This window comes from Falco rusticolus, chromosome 1 (genome assembly GCF_015220075.1).
Source record: "Falco rusticolus isolate bFalRus1 chromosome 1, bFalRus1.pri, whole genome shotgun sequence".
NCBI lineage: Eukaryota > Metazoa > Chordata > Aves > Falconiformes > Falconidae > Falco > Falco rusticolus.
Window position 1 is genome coordinate 61,320,871 of NC_051187.1, and position 16,066 is coordinate 61,336,936.

The following is a 16,066-nucleotide window of genomic DNA, read 5'->3' on the forward strand; positions in this document are numbered from 1 at the left end:
TAGGGTTTTTTTTCAGGTTTTCCTATAATAGGGAAATAAAAGAGATTTAGACTTCAATCACCTTTGCTCAGTTTATATATTAAAAGCAAAACATGTAGTGAAGGATGAAGACTCAGTGCTATTTTATGTATATGCACATATTGGTTAGCCGATATTTTTAACTCTTTAGCAGAGTTTATTGATTAGAACCAGTGATTTCCTTCTTCCCTTTGACTACTTTTACAATTCAGAAATGAGTCATAAAGAAAATCTTCCAAAGAGTACAGCAAAGGTATTGCACAGTTTTGAAGTGCTGGTATTTCAGAAGTGCATTCTCTATGAGAACAGGGTGTGAGAGGCAGCCCTGCAGTATGTGACAAGGCTTCCTGCACCTCCTGTAGTTTAAAAATGCGTGTGCTTTGAATCTTTGTAAGTACTGGGGTTTGGGAAGTGGCTTATGTAAATTATTTATGTAAACCACGGAATGAACGAAGGAATTGTTTAAAGATTCCCCCGTCCACCCTGAAGTTCATGATTTTGTGATGTATTGCCTGTGGGTTTGGGTTGGTTTGCAGATCTCATTTGGACGTCACCCAGATGACCCTAAAAAGTGTTATGCAGGAAAATTATTAAAATAATGGAGTATATTACATCTGATTGCTTGTAACGGTAACTCCACAATGTACTTGCATAATTGTCATTAAATACAAAGTATATCTCACTTTAGGGCTTTTCAGCCGAAGTAAGTGCCGATCAGGCAGTGCTGTATCTATGAAGTATATTGTTAAATCAAAAGAAATAGTTTGAAATAACAACGTTGACTTAGACAAAGGAGAGGAACACGAAATGAGTCTTTGTAACGCATTGTATTTGTTTTTAGACTAGAAGGGTATTATTCTTTAGTTACAAACTCCTGCGTTTGGTCCTCTTCATCTTAATTCTTCCGGGGTTTTTTGAAGCTCACTTCATCTTAATGTATCATTTTTAATTTGAGTGAATGAATAAATGAGCACAATTAAAGGGGTGGGTCTAGTGCATGCAAAAATAAAGGAAGGTTGTAATTTGCAGATTATTCATGCCAGAGCCTGGAGCCTACCTGTTCTCAGTGTGTTGACTTGTGTGGTGTTTCATACTGACATATAATTTGTGTCATGGCACACTGGATAAATGCATATTTAGGTATAACATCACAACATTTATCTTCAATCAGTGAATTAAGTCTTTTTAAGGGATTTTTTTTGTGTTATTTAGTAGAAGCAGGTGTGAAAATAGTCTTAATTTTCATATAATTTTATTTCAGTTAGCCTAATGCTTTGGGTAAAAATACACACAATCAGAAAATTTTGCTTATTAGGTTGCCCTTAATGGCTTGGCTTCATATATCATGCGTTCACACAGCTACTGCATTTTGTGTATTTCTGTAGGTATTATGTACTGCCAGCATTCCTTTACCTTGTGTATGCAGAACGAGTAAGTGTGGACGCATTTCGGTCTGCTCACAGTGCTTTGTAAGGAGGCTTTGAGGAGTTATCTGTTCTTTATTTCATGTATTGGAATGGTTCCCCGTGTGCTTTCCATGATAGCAGAGCATAACCTCAGTGCTGTGTGTTTATTTTACTCGCAGGAGTAATCCTATTAACTTTTAGATTTACTGCAGTGGAATTACTGGTATGAGGAAGGACAGCTCACGTCTAATGGTCTTTTTGGGATCAGTCTGATGTGTGATGTATGGCTTTTCAGGAGGTTTAGAATGACTCAATTATGGCTTTAAAATGGAAACTACCATCCTTTTGACAGTAAAACAATATTTGAAATGCAGCACTTTTAAGTATATGACTAAAAGCATTGCTGCCTAATGACATGTTTAAAAAAAAAAAAGGAAATAAACAATAGCAAAGATTGACTCCAAGATAGTACCTGCTTCCTTTTGAAGCTTATATTAAAAATTGTAATAAATAGTGGAAAACAGGCAAACTGTCTTAAATGGAACCACTGTCAGACCATCTGCTTATAGTATCTTAAATGTTGACACCATAATTTGATGTATAAAGCAGCTATTTGCACATCAATTTACAGATGGGTAAACTGGCAGGTACCATGGGAGAAAGGGAAGAGTTAGTGGGCTTGTCTGACAGCTTCTTCCCCTCCACCGTTAACTCTCCCACCACTACCTCCCTTTCTAGCTCCAGTGTACGTTCCATCTCCACGTCTGCTGTTCTCCTTCTGTAAAATAAGAAAAATCTTCCCCATGAAGAGATGTTTATTCTTTGTGCTAAAATGCAAAGTGTTTTGCAGCAGGTTCTGGGGGGAAAGGTGGGAGCAGGATTTCATAAAATCTGGCAGAAATTGCAAAGCCAGGACCGTTTATTATGTGTGGTGCCTTGCTCTGTGATCTCACTGGTTTTAGCTTTATTGTTCCAGGGAATTCTGTGCTGCTTCTGCAGGAATCCCTGTTTCTAGCAACATGTGGGGTGAGTGCAGAACCCTTGACCTGGGAAAGTACAGCTGAGCAATCTCAGCTGAGTGATGGTGTTCATGGTGGCTTTAGGGTCTTGAGCAGAAGTGGGGCTGTTGGATCTCCCCAGCCTTTCTAATTTGGAGCTACGTTTTCAGTGGTCCGTTTCTGTAAGTGTGCAGGTAATGTATATTCTTGAATAGAGATGAGCTTTAAACATAGCTTGGGGATGTCAGGGAAGTGACACGCAGCCCAAAATAAAAAGAAAACAGATTTTTTTTTGGCAATTTTTTTTAACATTCTCACTTCCTCTTTAGGAAATCTAAATCTGTACATGGGTCAAAGGCAAAATGAGATGTAAAAAAAAAAAAATGCACACCAATCAGTTGCCTTGTAGAATCACTGAATTTCTTAGTTAATAAGTGCTCATTTCTGTGGAGGAAAGAGTATTCAGTGCAGCTTTCAGCGGATACTCAGCCTAGTATCCATTAAAAACATTAAAAAAAAATAGTCTTGTGCTTATAGTAAAACATCTAAACACAGAATTGAAATACGTGTTGTAAATGCAGCTTTCTCACTGACCATAAGTGCTGGTGGGAGATGGGGCCTCATTTCAACCAGAATGGACTTGAGCTGGGTATTTTTCTTTACTCTGAGAATGTTGCAGAAAGATTGTATTAATGATTGCATTGGAATGAACAATTTTTTTAATAACTTTTTACTAAAATGATTTGCTTTGATATCTGTTGTAAAATTGCTGCATATATTAAAAGCTAGTAGAATATTTTTTTTGCCTTTGAAAATATATTTTGTTCTTAAGATGTCCCTGGTTTTTGGCATAGGCTGAACAGAGATATGGATTGTCCTCTGTGTTCATGTCACGCCTGTCCCTCAGTCTGCTCTGTGACTGGTTGTACATTGAGGTGACAGGTTTTGCTGAGGTGAACAACTGCCCCAGTTGCTTTCACAGCCACACAGTTGCTTTCTATATTGGCAAACTCGAGCACTGGCTTTCAGTAGCTTAGGTCTGTCTAGGGATTTGTTACCCTTTTAGTTGTCTCTTTGACCTATTATATCTCTTACAGTCTCAGTTTTGGTATTTGCTGTGGCTTTGGTCAGTGCAGTATCTGAGCCTCTCTGAAGGCTTAAAGTGCTTATCCTTTTGGAGGCAGAAAGCAATTATCCCTGTCTTCTGCAAGGAAGCTAGTTGAGAGGGGATGGTCTGGAGGTGTAAGCACTGTGATTTGCGGCACTTCTGGGTGTGGGAGGTGATGTGTGGCGGTTTGCAGAGGTCCAGTGGCAAGTTGCCTGCTGTGGACAAGGGTTCTGGGACCTGCTGGCTGCCCTGGGATGCACATACGAGCACAGCCTTCCTGTCTGATTTGCAAAGGGGACTGGAGATGCTTTGGGCCAGAATAATTGCCGTGGGAACATTCAGTGCATGCTGGGGCTGCCTCACTGGGGGTGTTGGTGGTGGGAAACACCTTCCTTTTCTCTCCCTCTTCCCTTGTATTTGAGTTGTGCTGGAGGTACATTAGGACTTTGACCAGATAGAGCTGCTCAGGTGACTGCTAGCTGGAAAGATGAGAGATGCCTCCTGGAGGAGGAGACATAGCATGTACTATCACAGCAGATGGGGGAATACCTGCTTGAGCTGGTCTGGCAGCCCTGAGGGAGAAGGTGACTCCTGTCCCTTGGCTTCCCCTCTGGTAAGCTTCCAAGCATCAGTGGGGGTTCAGCTGGTGTGCTCCAGAGCAAACTGTGCCGTGGGGGTGTGCAAGGAATGGAAGCAGTCCCCTGCAGAAGTGGAGAGCTTCTAGGTTTGGGTGGCTGTGTAGCAGGTATTGAGGCTGTAGGAGAGAGGGTAGGACCCTGGGCTTGCAGGCTTTCCTGCTAGCTACTTCATTTCGGTGCACAAAGAAGTACTTGCAAGACAGGAGTGTCTTGCCAGGGTATTAAATCCGGGCTTCACTAACCTGCATCACTTAATGTTAGAAACAGGTCAGAACAACCAGTTTGAACTTTGTAACTCTTTGAGGGGATAGAGAAACACCTGGGAGGAACTTAATTATTCAGCATCAGTAATATGCATTTCACAATGTTTTTGGGTGGACTTGTATCACTCAGTAATTTTTTTTGCGTGTCCCAAACCAGTAAAACTGCATGGGGAAATTTTGTGCATAATTGCCTTTAAGTTAATTTGTCAAAAAAACCCCATTTTGGTTTATCCATCTTTGCTTTACTAATGTTCGCATGCAATTTCTTCCTAAAGTGCATTGGCAATGTGCTGTTCCCACTAGCAACCTCTTCCCTCAACAGAAATAGAAGAGATAGACTGTCAACCCCTTCTGAAAAGCCAATGGACCATCTTAATGCTTAGATAGGATTTGGGAGGAGGGAAAAAAATATGTTTATGTCAATTCCTTCCCCCACACACACCCCCCTTGAGTGAGCTCATTGGCAGCAGAGCAGTCATTATTGTCAACAGGAAGGCTTTATTGGTGCTGGACAGTGAGGTCTTGTGAGTCCACTGGTAGCTGACAGCCTTGACAGCTCTGGATGTGTCTGTGCAGAGTTTCTTTCCTTTTGTTGAGTTTAGGTTTATGCATAACGGAATTTGATATCTGTGTCTTTTAGGACACCTTTTAGAAACGGAGGCCATATTGCTTTCAGTTGGTAATGCTCTGATTTAGGGAAGGTGGTGAGATTTCATCTCGGCACTGCCAGCAGGTGTTTTGATTGCATTGGGAAGCTGTTGGGATTTTAGGGCTTGACTTTAAGTGTGTGCTTAATAAGGTTCTTGCTTTAATTAGAGTCTTGAAGAAACTGTCTGCCTCCTTCAATGGCTTGCAGATGCCTTGGCAGTGGCTGGAGACCCACTGTCTGTGGGCTGTCAACAGGCAGCACTGGTGGTTTGTTTCTCCACACAGGCTGGTTGACAGATTGCTGGTTGCAGGTGCTACTTGTATCTTACCTTCAGTGGAAGCTTCTTTTTCCTTCCTAATGGCAGGGTGATACTTGCCCAGATAACCATCCCCCAAAGATACGTGCTGCAGCCAGCTTGGAGGTCTGCTATCGTGCTGGTACAGTGTTATTTCCTAGTGGATCTTATGAGTGGGGCTGGAAGCATTTTATTGACTTTATTCACAGTGAATAAATCCTTTTCAATTAAATGGTGATTTTGATGGAAATGAGAGTGTTTGCCATTAAGAAAATAAAGCAAACCATACTGGAGTTCTTAAGTTTCCAGGCACTTTGGGGTCAAGCTAAGAATCTCCTGACTACTTCACTTCTTTTATGTATGGTGGGAAGAACAAATGACTGCCTCTTGTCTTGAGTGCAAGTCATTGTAACAAAAAACCCCCTGTGGTTTCCTGTTTGTTTTAGTGGGTCCGGTTATCGAACTGAGCTTTGGGTCCCGCTCCCTGGTGCCACAGCTAGCACTGTGCCTGTGGGGGAGAAGGTGCAGCCGACCTGAAGAACTTTGTCAAAGGGTGATATCACACCCCTCAAAGAGTGTGTTCAAACAAATTACCGATGTAATGCAGAAATTACTGGGTAAAATTCTCTGGCTGATGTTATGATTGCAGTTGTCCATCTGGCCTTGAAAACCTATGAATCTGTGATGCAGATCCTAGTGTTTTGGCTCTTGCTATAAAGGGAATCATGAGAAGACTTGGAGCAGAATGAAGCCAACATAATAAAATATAAATCTGCAGTTAATATTAGTTTGCGAGTTCATTAAGTAGTGTATATTTTCTTCCTCCAGTGGGCTATAAATAATAGGTACTGCTACAGCTTGCACTCTGCTGTAGCTTGTTTCTACTGATGGAAATATTTCAGAGGTTCTTGCTTGTGTGTGTTTTGTCCCAGCTCTATGTAGCTAATTAATTCAAAACATCTGCTCCCTGATGACTTTGATTTCTTTAAAGAGTTTATCTTTTTCATTTGTTTTTGCTTTCTTGGATTATTTTTGACTGTCACTTGTTGGAGTGCCTTGGATTGATACTTCTTGAAGAAATACTTGGCACAACAAGGAAAACAGTTGGAAACTGAATGGCGACAATACTGCAATAAAACCAGTGAAGATACATGAAGCGGGAAAACTTTGACTCATGATGATGATTTCTCAGCAGTCACGGTGTCTTGGTGGTGCTGTGAACTCCAGGGTTGCGCGGGAAGGATTGGGGGGTATGCAGCGTAAAGAGAAACGAGCTCTGCTGTTTAGCAGCTATACCCCCTGCCTTAGGCAGGGGGGTGAGGAGAGCAGAGGTGTGAAGCCTGGTGGAAAGCCTGTGATACTGTTCAGGAGACCTCTTGATGAGGGTTTGATGCAAAGTGCTACGGTTGCATCTTATTGTGTACCTTGACCTCCATCCAGCAGAGTGTTTCACTTCATGTTTAATTGACAGTGTGTGAGTATTCCCATGAGAGGCTTCTCACAAGTATTTTATGTGTAATTGCTCCCACAAGCTCTAAGTGTTGGGTCAGAGCTGGGGCTACGTTGGTGTAGCTCCGACCTTTCCATGGGTGGCTGCATCCTGCAGAGTGCTGTTCAGAGGGGGTCGGGAGCTGCCGGAGGAGCCTTCAGGGGGGATGTAGGAGCACTTGATTCACACCTTGTTTCATGTGAGAGTTCAGATTCAGGCTACCCAAAACAGTGTTCCAATTGCTGTTCGATTTGTAACAAATGTATTGGAGAAATTCTTGCTTCGGTTGTTTAAAACAAAACATTTTCATTCCAATGGTACTGTTTAAAAAAGTGCTACTTGAGAAATTGCGTGAGGTTTTGAAATACTTACGCGGGCTTTAAGGAAGGTTTCTTTACCACTCTTTTGGGAATGAAACTGTAGTTAAAAGGTTTTCATCTGGTCAAAGAGGATGTTCTTTTCCTCCTGCTTTAGGTGTATTTCAGTGAAACAAACAAAAATTCTTATGGCTCTACAGTTTCATGGCATAAACACCATCAGCTTTTGCTATCCTGACTGTTTTGCCTGCTCTACAGCGATTTGTCAGGGTAAATTTTGGTAGAGTATGCCCTGTAAGTCTTAGCTTGCAAATGGTGCAACTGAAGAGCAGGACTACTCTGGTGTATAAGAACTTAATTTTTTAAAGAATTTTATACAAAATCAGCTCAAAGACCATGGCAACCCAGAAAAGTTCAGTCTTGTATGCCTGCAGAGTCTGCCCTGGTGTGAGCAATAAAGGTTTTTCTGGAAGATCCTTAGATTCTGAAATGGCAGCAGGATGTGTGGCAGGTAGGATCAGAAATAAATGTTCAGTGTTTTACCCTGTTAATGGGGGATTTTTGTCGTCTTGGCTTGTTTTTTTTCCCATTTGAAATTGGAGTGAAGAAAATGAAGCTGATCCTGCTCTAGAACAGAGCCAGAGTAGCCATCTCACTTCAGCAGTGTCACAAAAAAACCCCAAAAAAGTACCTATGGATTGGTGGCTGCTTCTTCAGTCATGACAGACCTGTCCTGCTTTTGCCTGGGCAAGCTGATGCTGCGACATGTCACTGGTTTAGGTGGCTGTGTCGGATGGGGTGCTCTGCTCTGTGGGCAGCCATGTTGCTTTAGGTCAGTGTTGAATGCCATCAGCCCTGGTATTTCTTGTGCTTCCTTCCAGCCACAATCCCTGTGTAGCCATGGTGAAGCTGCCGAATGCCAGCTGTGTGAATGTGACGGGGACATTTGAGTCAGAAGCTGTATCTGGTCTCCCTGTCAGAGATTGCTGAGTGAGAAAACATTGTTAATTCACCAACTAGAGTTCAGGGCAAAGGTTTAGATTACTTTGGTTTTATTCTAACTTGATTGCTCACCTGTAGTAACCAGCCTGTCTGAGAATAAGAGCGTATGCAAATTCCCTGGGCTGCTATTCTGTATTAAAAGGAGGGGGGGTCAGAAAAAAAGGCTGCGGTATGACTTTAGACTTAATCATCATTTATCCTACCCTGAAGGCATGGAAGTTAATGATGATATAGATCAGTGCGGTTTTGTGTTCCCCTTGACTGAGCATTAGAAATAATTAGGGCTTGTGGGATGGATGCACTGACGGTGGAGATGAGCAGAAAACATTTTTGAATGTATGCACCTCTTCCAAGTTTGCTGGCAAAGATGCAGGTGCTAAGTGCGTGCTTACGGGCTCTGAGGTTTCTTGCTTGTTCTTTGAGACATAGCTAGCTGGTGCTGAGGAGAAAGGAAGTGGGAATAAACGAGTTCTGTTATTTTGGGGGCTTTTAAGACTACGGGCCAAGCAGAGATGCCAGTGGTTTCTGGAGAGAGTTCTTCAGTGGGGTAAGCTTTCCTGCATCCCAGTTGCTGCTGAATGCAGGTCTGGGTTATGCCAGTGGAGTATCTACAGCACTGGGGCTAGTCCAGGAGTCCTAAGCTAATGCAGGAGATGGCACTAGACTTTTTGAAGTACGGAAGCCTTAAGCATGCAGTTGGAGGCTTTCTGGAATTATTTCCTTCAGTGACCTGAGTGTTTGGGTTAACTAGTTATTAGACAGCCAGGGCTGAGTGCATTCTGATGGTCGTCACAGGCTGGATGGAGAAGAACTGGTTGTGCTGGTCTGGAGAAGACCTCTGGTCTCTTTCTTGCTGTGGGTCAAACCAAAGGTAGTTTCAGGGGTCCTATTCAAGTGTAAAAAAACTTCATCTCTTCCTAGGTAGCCACACATTGAATTATGGAAGCATCTGTTTGGGATGGTGGCTGCCCTTCTATAAAGTCTCTGCTGAAATGGTTTCCTGAGTGTTGCAGGTACCTACTTGATCTGATGTTTGCTCACTGTTTCATCCCCAACCTGGCCAACCTGCAGTTCTTTGATGAAAGCCATTTTAGCAAAAATAATGTACTTGCCACCAGGCTGGAAGATGATGGGAAGAGAGGTGCTGCTGAGCCTGTATGGACTTGTGTAGTGGGACTGCGTGCTGGTGGCCTCTCCAGCAGTGTGAGACAGGAGGGCTGTTGTGGTAGCTCTGTTACCCTGTGCTGGGGGGCTTTTGCGGCTGGGATGTTGGAGGAGCCACCCTCTTGCAGAGAGGATGCCAGGGCTCCGGATTGGTTCAAGGCTGAATTGGGGTGGCGTTGGGACCTGACAATGGTGCAAGTAAAAGACAGATGTACTGAAAATGGCTGGGTAGGGTGGTGGTGGGGAAGATGCAGATACCTTGTGTCTAGATGGATCTAGACAAGTGCTAACTTGTGTTTGTACCAGAATTCTAGGGATTCTCAAAGCAAAACATTTCTGTCCTTGCAGGCAATTTAGAATAACTACTGGCTAAATGTATTTTTCAGACCAGATTGATGTAGTGCAGTACTTTAGAAGATGTACTGTGAAAGCAGTCCTGGGCAGAAGCTGGTGGGGCAGCCAGAGAGTCTGCTGTGCCTTAGCAGCCACTCACAGCTGTCTGAACCGGTGCTGGGAGCCCCTCTCATCTCCAGAGCAGCCCAGGCACAGGGGGAGCTTAAAGTTACTTGTTGCTTTTTGTCTTCCTAGCGTGTGAATTTTGGGTTTCTGTGTGGTGCCTGTCAAAAGGTGTATCCCATCCTCTCCTATTTATTTTGCTCTGTGCATAATTCCACTAAAGTAAGGGAGGAATAGAGTCTTCTCTAACTGGAGATTTAGTATTCAGCTCTGCCGGCTGACTCACCGGTAGGAAAATTCCCACTGACTTGAGTTAGAGTTGAATGAGTTGTATTATCTTTTCATATGCAGAAAATGATTTTGAAATTGAAGTTAATAACAGCAATTTAAACATTGTCATTGATAGAAAGATAATACAATATTTAGTTGTAGTGTGTTCTTTTTATGATCTGATGTTCAAATAAAAGCACTTTTTCTCCTTTTTTCCTTAATTAGCATGTCATGAAGAAGTTTGTGGCATCAAACACACCATCTAATTACATTCATTAGTAGCATCTCCAGGACAAATTTTAATTAAGTTGTACAATGTAGATCAATACTTGTTTTGCATCCATTGCAACTTAGACCAGGAATATACTGTTCTGCACAGTTTAATTAGTGATTGTAATAGAAGGAATTTGAGTAAACCTGCCATTTTGGCAACTGCACTTCGGTATCTTGCTTTTATAACTCTCTCTTCCTTTTATAGTATGGGACGTGTTATTTATGTGTGTCCTATTTTGATGAATGTTTTAAGGTCTCTCTTTTTATCCCATTAAAAAGAAAATGTAGTGCAGTTCAGGGGCATTTGGGTACTAGTGCTTGACTTCAGCTGCAGCAGGAGAAATTAATGAGCATCTTACCTGACTACTTCAGGAGTGGAAAGGCTGGCCATCACTGGGTGACATATCTAGTGGTAGATGATAGCGATACTTTTATTTCGCATAGACTGTGGGGTGGGAAGCCACCTAATTGTATGTTTACTTACTGTGAATGTAGTTCAGTGTAGTTTGAGTATTGCTTCCACCAAATGTCCTGTAGTTTGGTAGCATTGCCAGCTCCCAACCGTTTTCTGTTTTGGCAGGAGAAAGCAATCCAGACATGAAAACCCTGAGATACCAAATGTTTTTGCTCAACATCACAAAAATGCACTTGACCATGCAGAACACTTATATGCCTTATGATAATATCCTGCCTTAATACTTGCAGACATTGTGTAAATGACTGGATAGACAGTTTTTTATATTTTTTTTAGGTGTTTGATGCCAGAGCTGAGATATGATATATTTTATTTTTTTTCCCCCTACCTCAGTGTTGTATTTTTGTGTTTTGGGCTGGTTTTGTGTACAAGGAACTACAGCAGTCAGTACAGTACAGTGATTAAGACCAAGCCTACTCAGAGAACTTTGTTTTTGCAAACTAAATCTGCTGCTTAATTTATTTTTTAAATACTCTTAAAGATTTTAAAGGACCATGACTTTTAGCAGAGTGTACTTCTGGTTTTTTTTACTATGCCTCTGTAAATAATGTGATCCTGTTACCTGAGGTACTCCGTTGGCAGCATTTTTAATTTTGTCTGCAGTGCCCTGCAGCAGAGTGTCCTGGGCTGGTGGAAGGACGGACGGACGGAAGGAAGGGAGGAAGGGTGTCTTGGGCTGGTGGAAGGACGGACGGACGGAAGGAAGGGAGGAAGGGTGTCTTGGGCTGGTGGAAGGACGGACGGACGGAAGGAAGGGAGGAAGGGTGTCTTGGGCTGGTGGAAGGACGGACAGACGGAAGGAAGGGAGGGTGTCCTGGGCTGGAGGAAGGATGGATGGATGGATGGAAGGAAGGGAGGAAGGGTGTCCTGGGCTGGAGGAAGGATGGATGGACGGATGGAAGGAAGGGAGGAAGGGTGTCCTGGGCCGGAGGAAGGATGGACGGACAGAAGGATGGAAGGAAGGGTGTCCTGGGCCGGTGGAAGGATGGATGGATGGACGGACGGAAGGAAGGAAGGGTGTCCTGGGCCGGTGGAAGGACGGACGGACAGAAGGAAGGAAGGAAGGGTGTCCTGGGCCGGTGGAAGGATGGAAGGAAGGGTGTCCTGGGCCGGTGGAAGGATGGACGGATGGATGGAAGGAAGGGAGGAAGGGTGTCCTGGGCCGGTGGAAGGATGGACAGACGGAAGGATGGAAGGAAGGGTGTCCTGGGCCGGTGGAAGGATGGACGGACGGACGGAAGGACGGATGGAAGGAAGGGTGTCCTGGGCCGGTGGAAGGATGGACGGACGGACGGACGGATGGAAGGAAGGGTGTCCTGGGCCGGTGGAAGGATGGACGGACGGACGGACGGACGGAAGGATGGAAGGAAGGGTGTCCTGGGCCGGTGGAAGGATGGACGGACGGATGGACGGAGGGATGGAAGGAAGGGTGTCCTGGGCCGGTGGAAGGATGGACGGATGGACGGACGGAAGGATGGAAGGAAGGGTGTCCTGGGCCGGTGGAAGGATGGACGGACGGACGGAAGGATGGAAGGAAGGGTGTCCTGGGCCGGTGGAAGGATGGACGGACGGACGGAAGGATGGAAGGAAGGGTGTCCTGGGCCGGTGGAAGGATGGACGGACGGACGGACGGAAGGATGGAAGGAAGGGTGTCCTGGGCCGGTGGAAGGATGGACGGGCGGACGGACGGAAGGATGGAAGGAAGGGTGTCCTGGGCCGGTGGAAGGATGGACGGGCGGACGGACGGCAGGATGGAAGGAAGGGTGTCCTGGGCCGGTGGAAGGATGGACGGGCGGACGGACGGCAGGATGGAAGGAAGGGTGTCCTGGGCCGGTGGAAGGATGGACGGGCGGACGGACGGCAGGATGGAAGGAAGGGTGTCCTGGGCCGGTGGAAGGATGGACGGGCGGACGGACGGCAGGATGGAAGGAAGGGTGTCCTGGGCCGGTGGAAGGATGGACGGGCGGACGGACGGCAGGATGGAAGGAAGGGTGTCCTGGGCCGGTGGAAGGATGGACGGGCGGACGGACGGCAGGATGGAAGGAAGGGTGTCCTGGGCCGGTGGAAGGATGGACGGGCGGACGGACGGCAGGATGGAAGGAAGGGTGTCCTGGGCCGGTGGAAGGATGGACGGGCGGACGGACGGCAGGATGGAAGGAAGGGTGTCCTGGGCCGGTGGAAGGATGGACGGGCGGACGGACGGCAGGATGGAAGGAAGGGTGTCCGGGGCCGGTGGAAGGATGGACGGGCGGACGGACGGCAGGATGGAAGGAAGGGTGTCCGGGGCCGGTGGAAGGATGGACGGGCGGACGGACGGCAGGATGGAAGGAAGGGTGTCCGGGGCCGGTGGAAGGATGGACGGGCGGACGGACGGCAGGATGGAAGGAAGGGTGTCCGGGGCCGGTGGAAGGATGGACGGGCGGACGGACGGCAGGATGGAAGGAAGGGTGTCCGGGGCCGGTGGAAGGATGGACGGGCGGACGGACGGCAGGATGGAAGGAAGGGTGTCCGGGGCCGGTGGAAGGATGGACGGGCGGACGGACGGCAGGATGGAAGGAAGGGTGTCCGGGGCCGGTGGAAGGATGGACGGGCGGACGGACGGCAGGATGGAAGGAAGGGTGTCCGGGGCCGGTGGAAGGACGGACGGACGGCAGGATGGAAGGAAGGGTGTCCGGGGCCGGTGGAAGGACGGACGGGCGGCAGGATGGAAGGAAGGGTGTCCGGGGCCGGTGGAAGGACGGACGGGCGGCAGGATGGAAGGAAGGGTGTCCGGGGCCGGTGGAAGGACGGACGGGCGGCAGGATGGAAGGAAGGGTGTCCGGGGCCGGTGGAAGGACGGACGGGCGGCAGGATGGAAGGAAGGGTGTCCGGGGCCGGTGGAAGGACGGACGGGCGGCAGGATGGAAGGAAGGGTGTCCGGGCCGGTGGAAGGACGGACGGGCGGCAGGATGGAAGGAAGGGTGTCCGGGGCCGGTGGAAGGACGGACGGGCGGCAGGATGGAAGGAAGGGTGTCCGGGGCCGGTGGAAGGACGGACGGGCGGCAGGATGGAAGGAAGGGTGTCCGGGGCCGGTGGAAGGACGGACGGGCGGCAGGATGGAAGGAAGGGTGTCCGGGGCCGGTGGAAGGACGGACGGGCGGCAGGATGGAAGGAAGGGTGTCCGGGGCCGGTGGAAGGACGGACGGGCGGCAGGATGGAAGGAAGGGTGTCCGGGGCCGGTGGAAAGAGGGATGGCAGGGTTGAAGGGATGGTGTCCTGGGCCGGAGGAAGGATGGACGGAAGGACGGAAGGATGGAAAGAAGGGTGTCCGGGGCCGGTGGAAGGACGGACGGCAGGAAGGAAGGGTGGCCTGGGCTGGTAGGTGTTTGCACTGGTATATTTGGCTGTGCAGGGGTAGCTCATCAGCCTAATATAACTACTAGGGGTGACATTATGATACTCGCATCATTTGTGCTTTTACATGCTGTTGCGACGGAGGGAAGACACAGTCGCTCAATATGAGTGATCAGCAGACTTCGTTTATTGTCTCTTACAGTCACCTTTTATGCCTTCTTATAATTAGCTCATACATATTACAAAAGTTAAGCTCATTATTGGTTAGTTGCCTAAATACCAAGCCCGCCCCTTGTTTCTCTTCTGTAGTTTTCTGTTCCCACCTGCAACATTCTTTTCCCACCAAAATCTTCCTGTTACTGTGTAACAAGGACAGCCAAAGACAGTGTATTTTGCTTTACTTCAGATAAGCTGAGAGCGATGTGCATTTTTGTCCAGCCAGCTGGACTATGTCTATGTGACCCTTTTCAGCTAGTCAGTTATCCACAATATGCAACCTGTTTTGTTTCTCCTTTGTAGCAACCTTTGAGTACCTGCATGCTTGCATTTCTAACGTAGCAAGCGCTAAGCCTCCTTCGTCCATTTCAAGCTTGTTATTGGTCTAAATCATCATGGACTGGAAAGTATTGTAAGTCCAATTGTGGAAACTTCCAGTGGGATTTTTAAAGACCGCATAGAGTGAAGTTCAGGAGTTGAAGACCCAGGGAACTTTATACTTCTGCCCTTCCTGAAAAGGAAGCAAAATTGAGGTATTATTATGCAGACAAGTATACTGTAAGGTGTGCTGTAATCTGAAGAGAAGGAAGCTTGTATTTAAAGTAGAAGAAAGTTCCTCCTAGGCTGAGGCTTTGGATGACAGTTGTTGATTCAGAGACAGCTTTTAACTTGGAGATTTAAAGCCCTGGGTACAGGAGGTGAGAGCTCAGCACCAGAAGCTGCTGTAATTTTTCTTAGCTGATTTAAGTGTGTGTAGAATTAATTACTTCACACTTTTTACTCAGTATTTCAGGCAACGTGAGGGGGAAAAATATTATAAGCTTGGGAATAGTTTTTAGCTATTTAATGTAAATTGTTGATTGCTTATGTGAATTAACAAAGCTATTCTGAATTTTTCTGTGTGGGGATGAAAAGATCCCTTTGATATCTTGTAATGAAGTGTCAAAGGCTTGGGGAAAAATGTGAGAGAGGGAAAAAAGATTTGTGATAACAGTGATAGTGTAATACTTGCTTGTAAAATACTTTAAAAATTGAATTAATGATAATTGGGAAACTCTGCATGTTGTTTCTTCTTTCATTTTTGTCTTGAAGGCCTGATTATGCTAAAAACATGCCACCTTGGAAGAAATGTGTGTATTACACACATACACTCACAAATATCTGTGTGTTATCTATATACTGTAGGTCTTACATGTACACATAGACACACAGCGTGCATTATGTATTTTTTCCTCCCAAAAGACCAGATCCTAAGAACGTGAAGGATCTGGCTCTTACAGAAGTTTAGTGCTTTTGCAGCTTGGTTTTAGTGGCAGATCTCAAAGGAATAAAGTAATGCGTGCGTACAGTTGTTTTCAGCATATGTCGTCATTGTTAGAGGAGTTATTGCGTTGTTATTCTGCTTTTACAAAAATCCCAACTTCCTTGGCTAATGAAAACCAACCTGTTTACTATAGCCACCCAAACCTTGACGTATGTACTGAAATTTGTAATGCATCCACCCTCCTTAACAGTTTTTTCTCTCTTATTTTCAGTGAATTTACTGGACTCGCGCACGGTGATGGGGGATCTAGGATGGATAGCCTACCCAAAAAACGGGGTAAGTCTGTGTTGTTGTTTGCTTTCTCTCTCATAAATTATACTAATCGTTTCTATTTGGAAGGTAGACTACTGGGTTTAAAAACTCCCTGGAGTG

General features: G+C 46.0%; 1 protein-coding gene across 10 annotated transcripts in view; it reads left to right on the plus strand.

The window, feature by feature from the left end:
• EPHA5 (EPH receptor A5) overlaps positions 1–16,066 on the plus strand; it is a 211,508-nt gene that overhangs the window by 2,949 nt on the left and 192,493 nt on the right. For all 10 annotated transcript variants that reach the window (XM_037381647.1, XM_037381678.1, XM_037381655.1 and 7 more), the window contains exon 2: positions 15,906–15,970. In XM_037381647.1, coding sequence (XP_037237544.1) covers positions 15,906–15,970 — 65 coding nt within the window. The remainder of the gene's footprint in view (positions 1–15,905; positions 15,971–16,066) is intronic.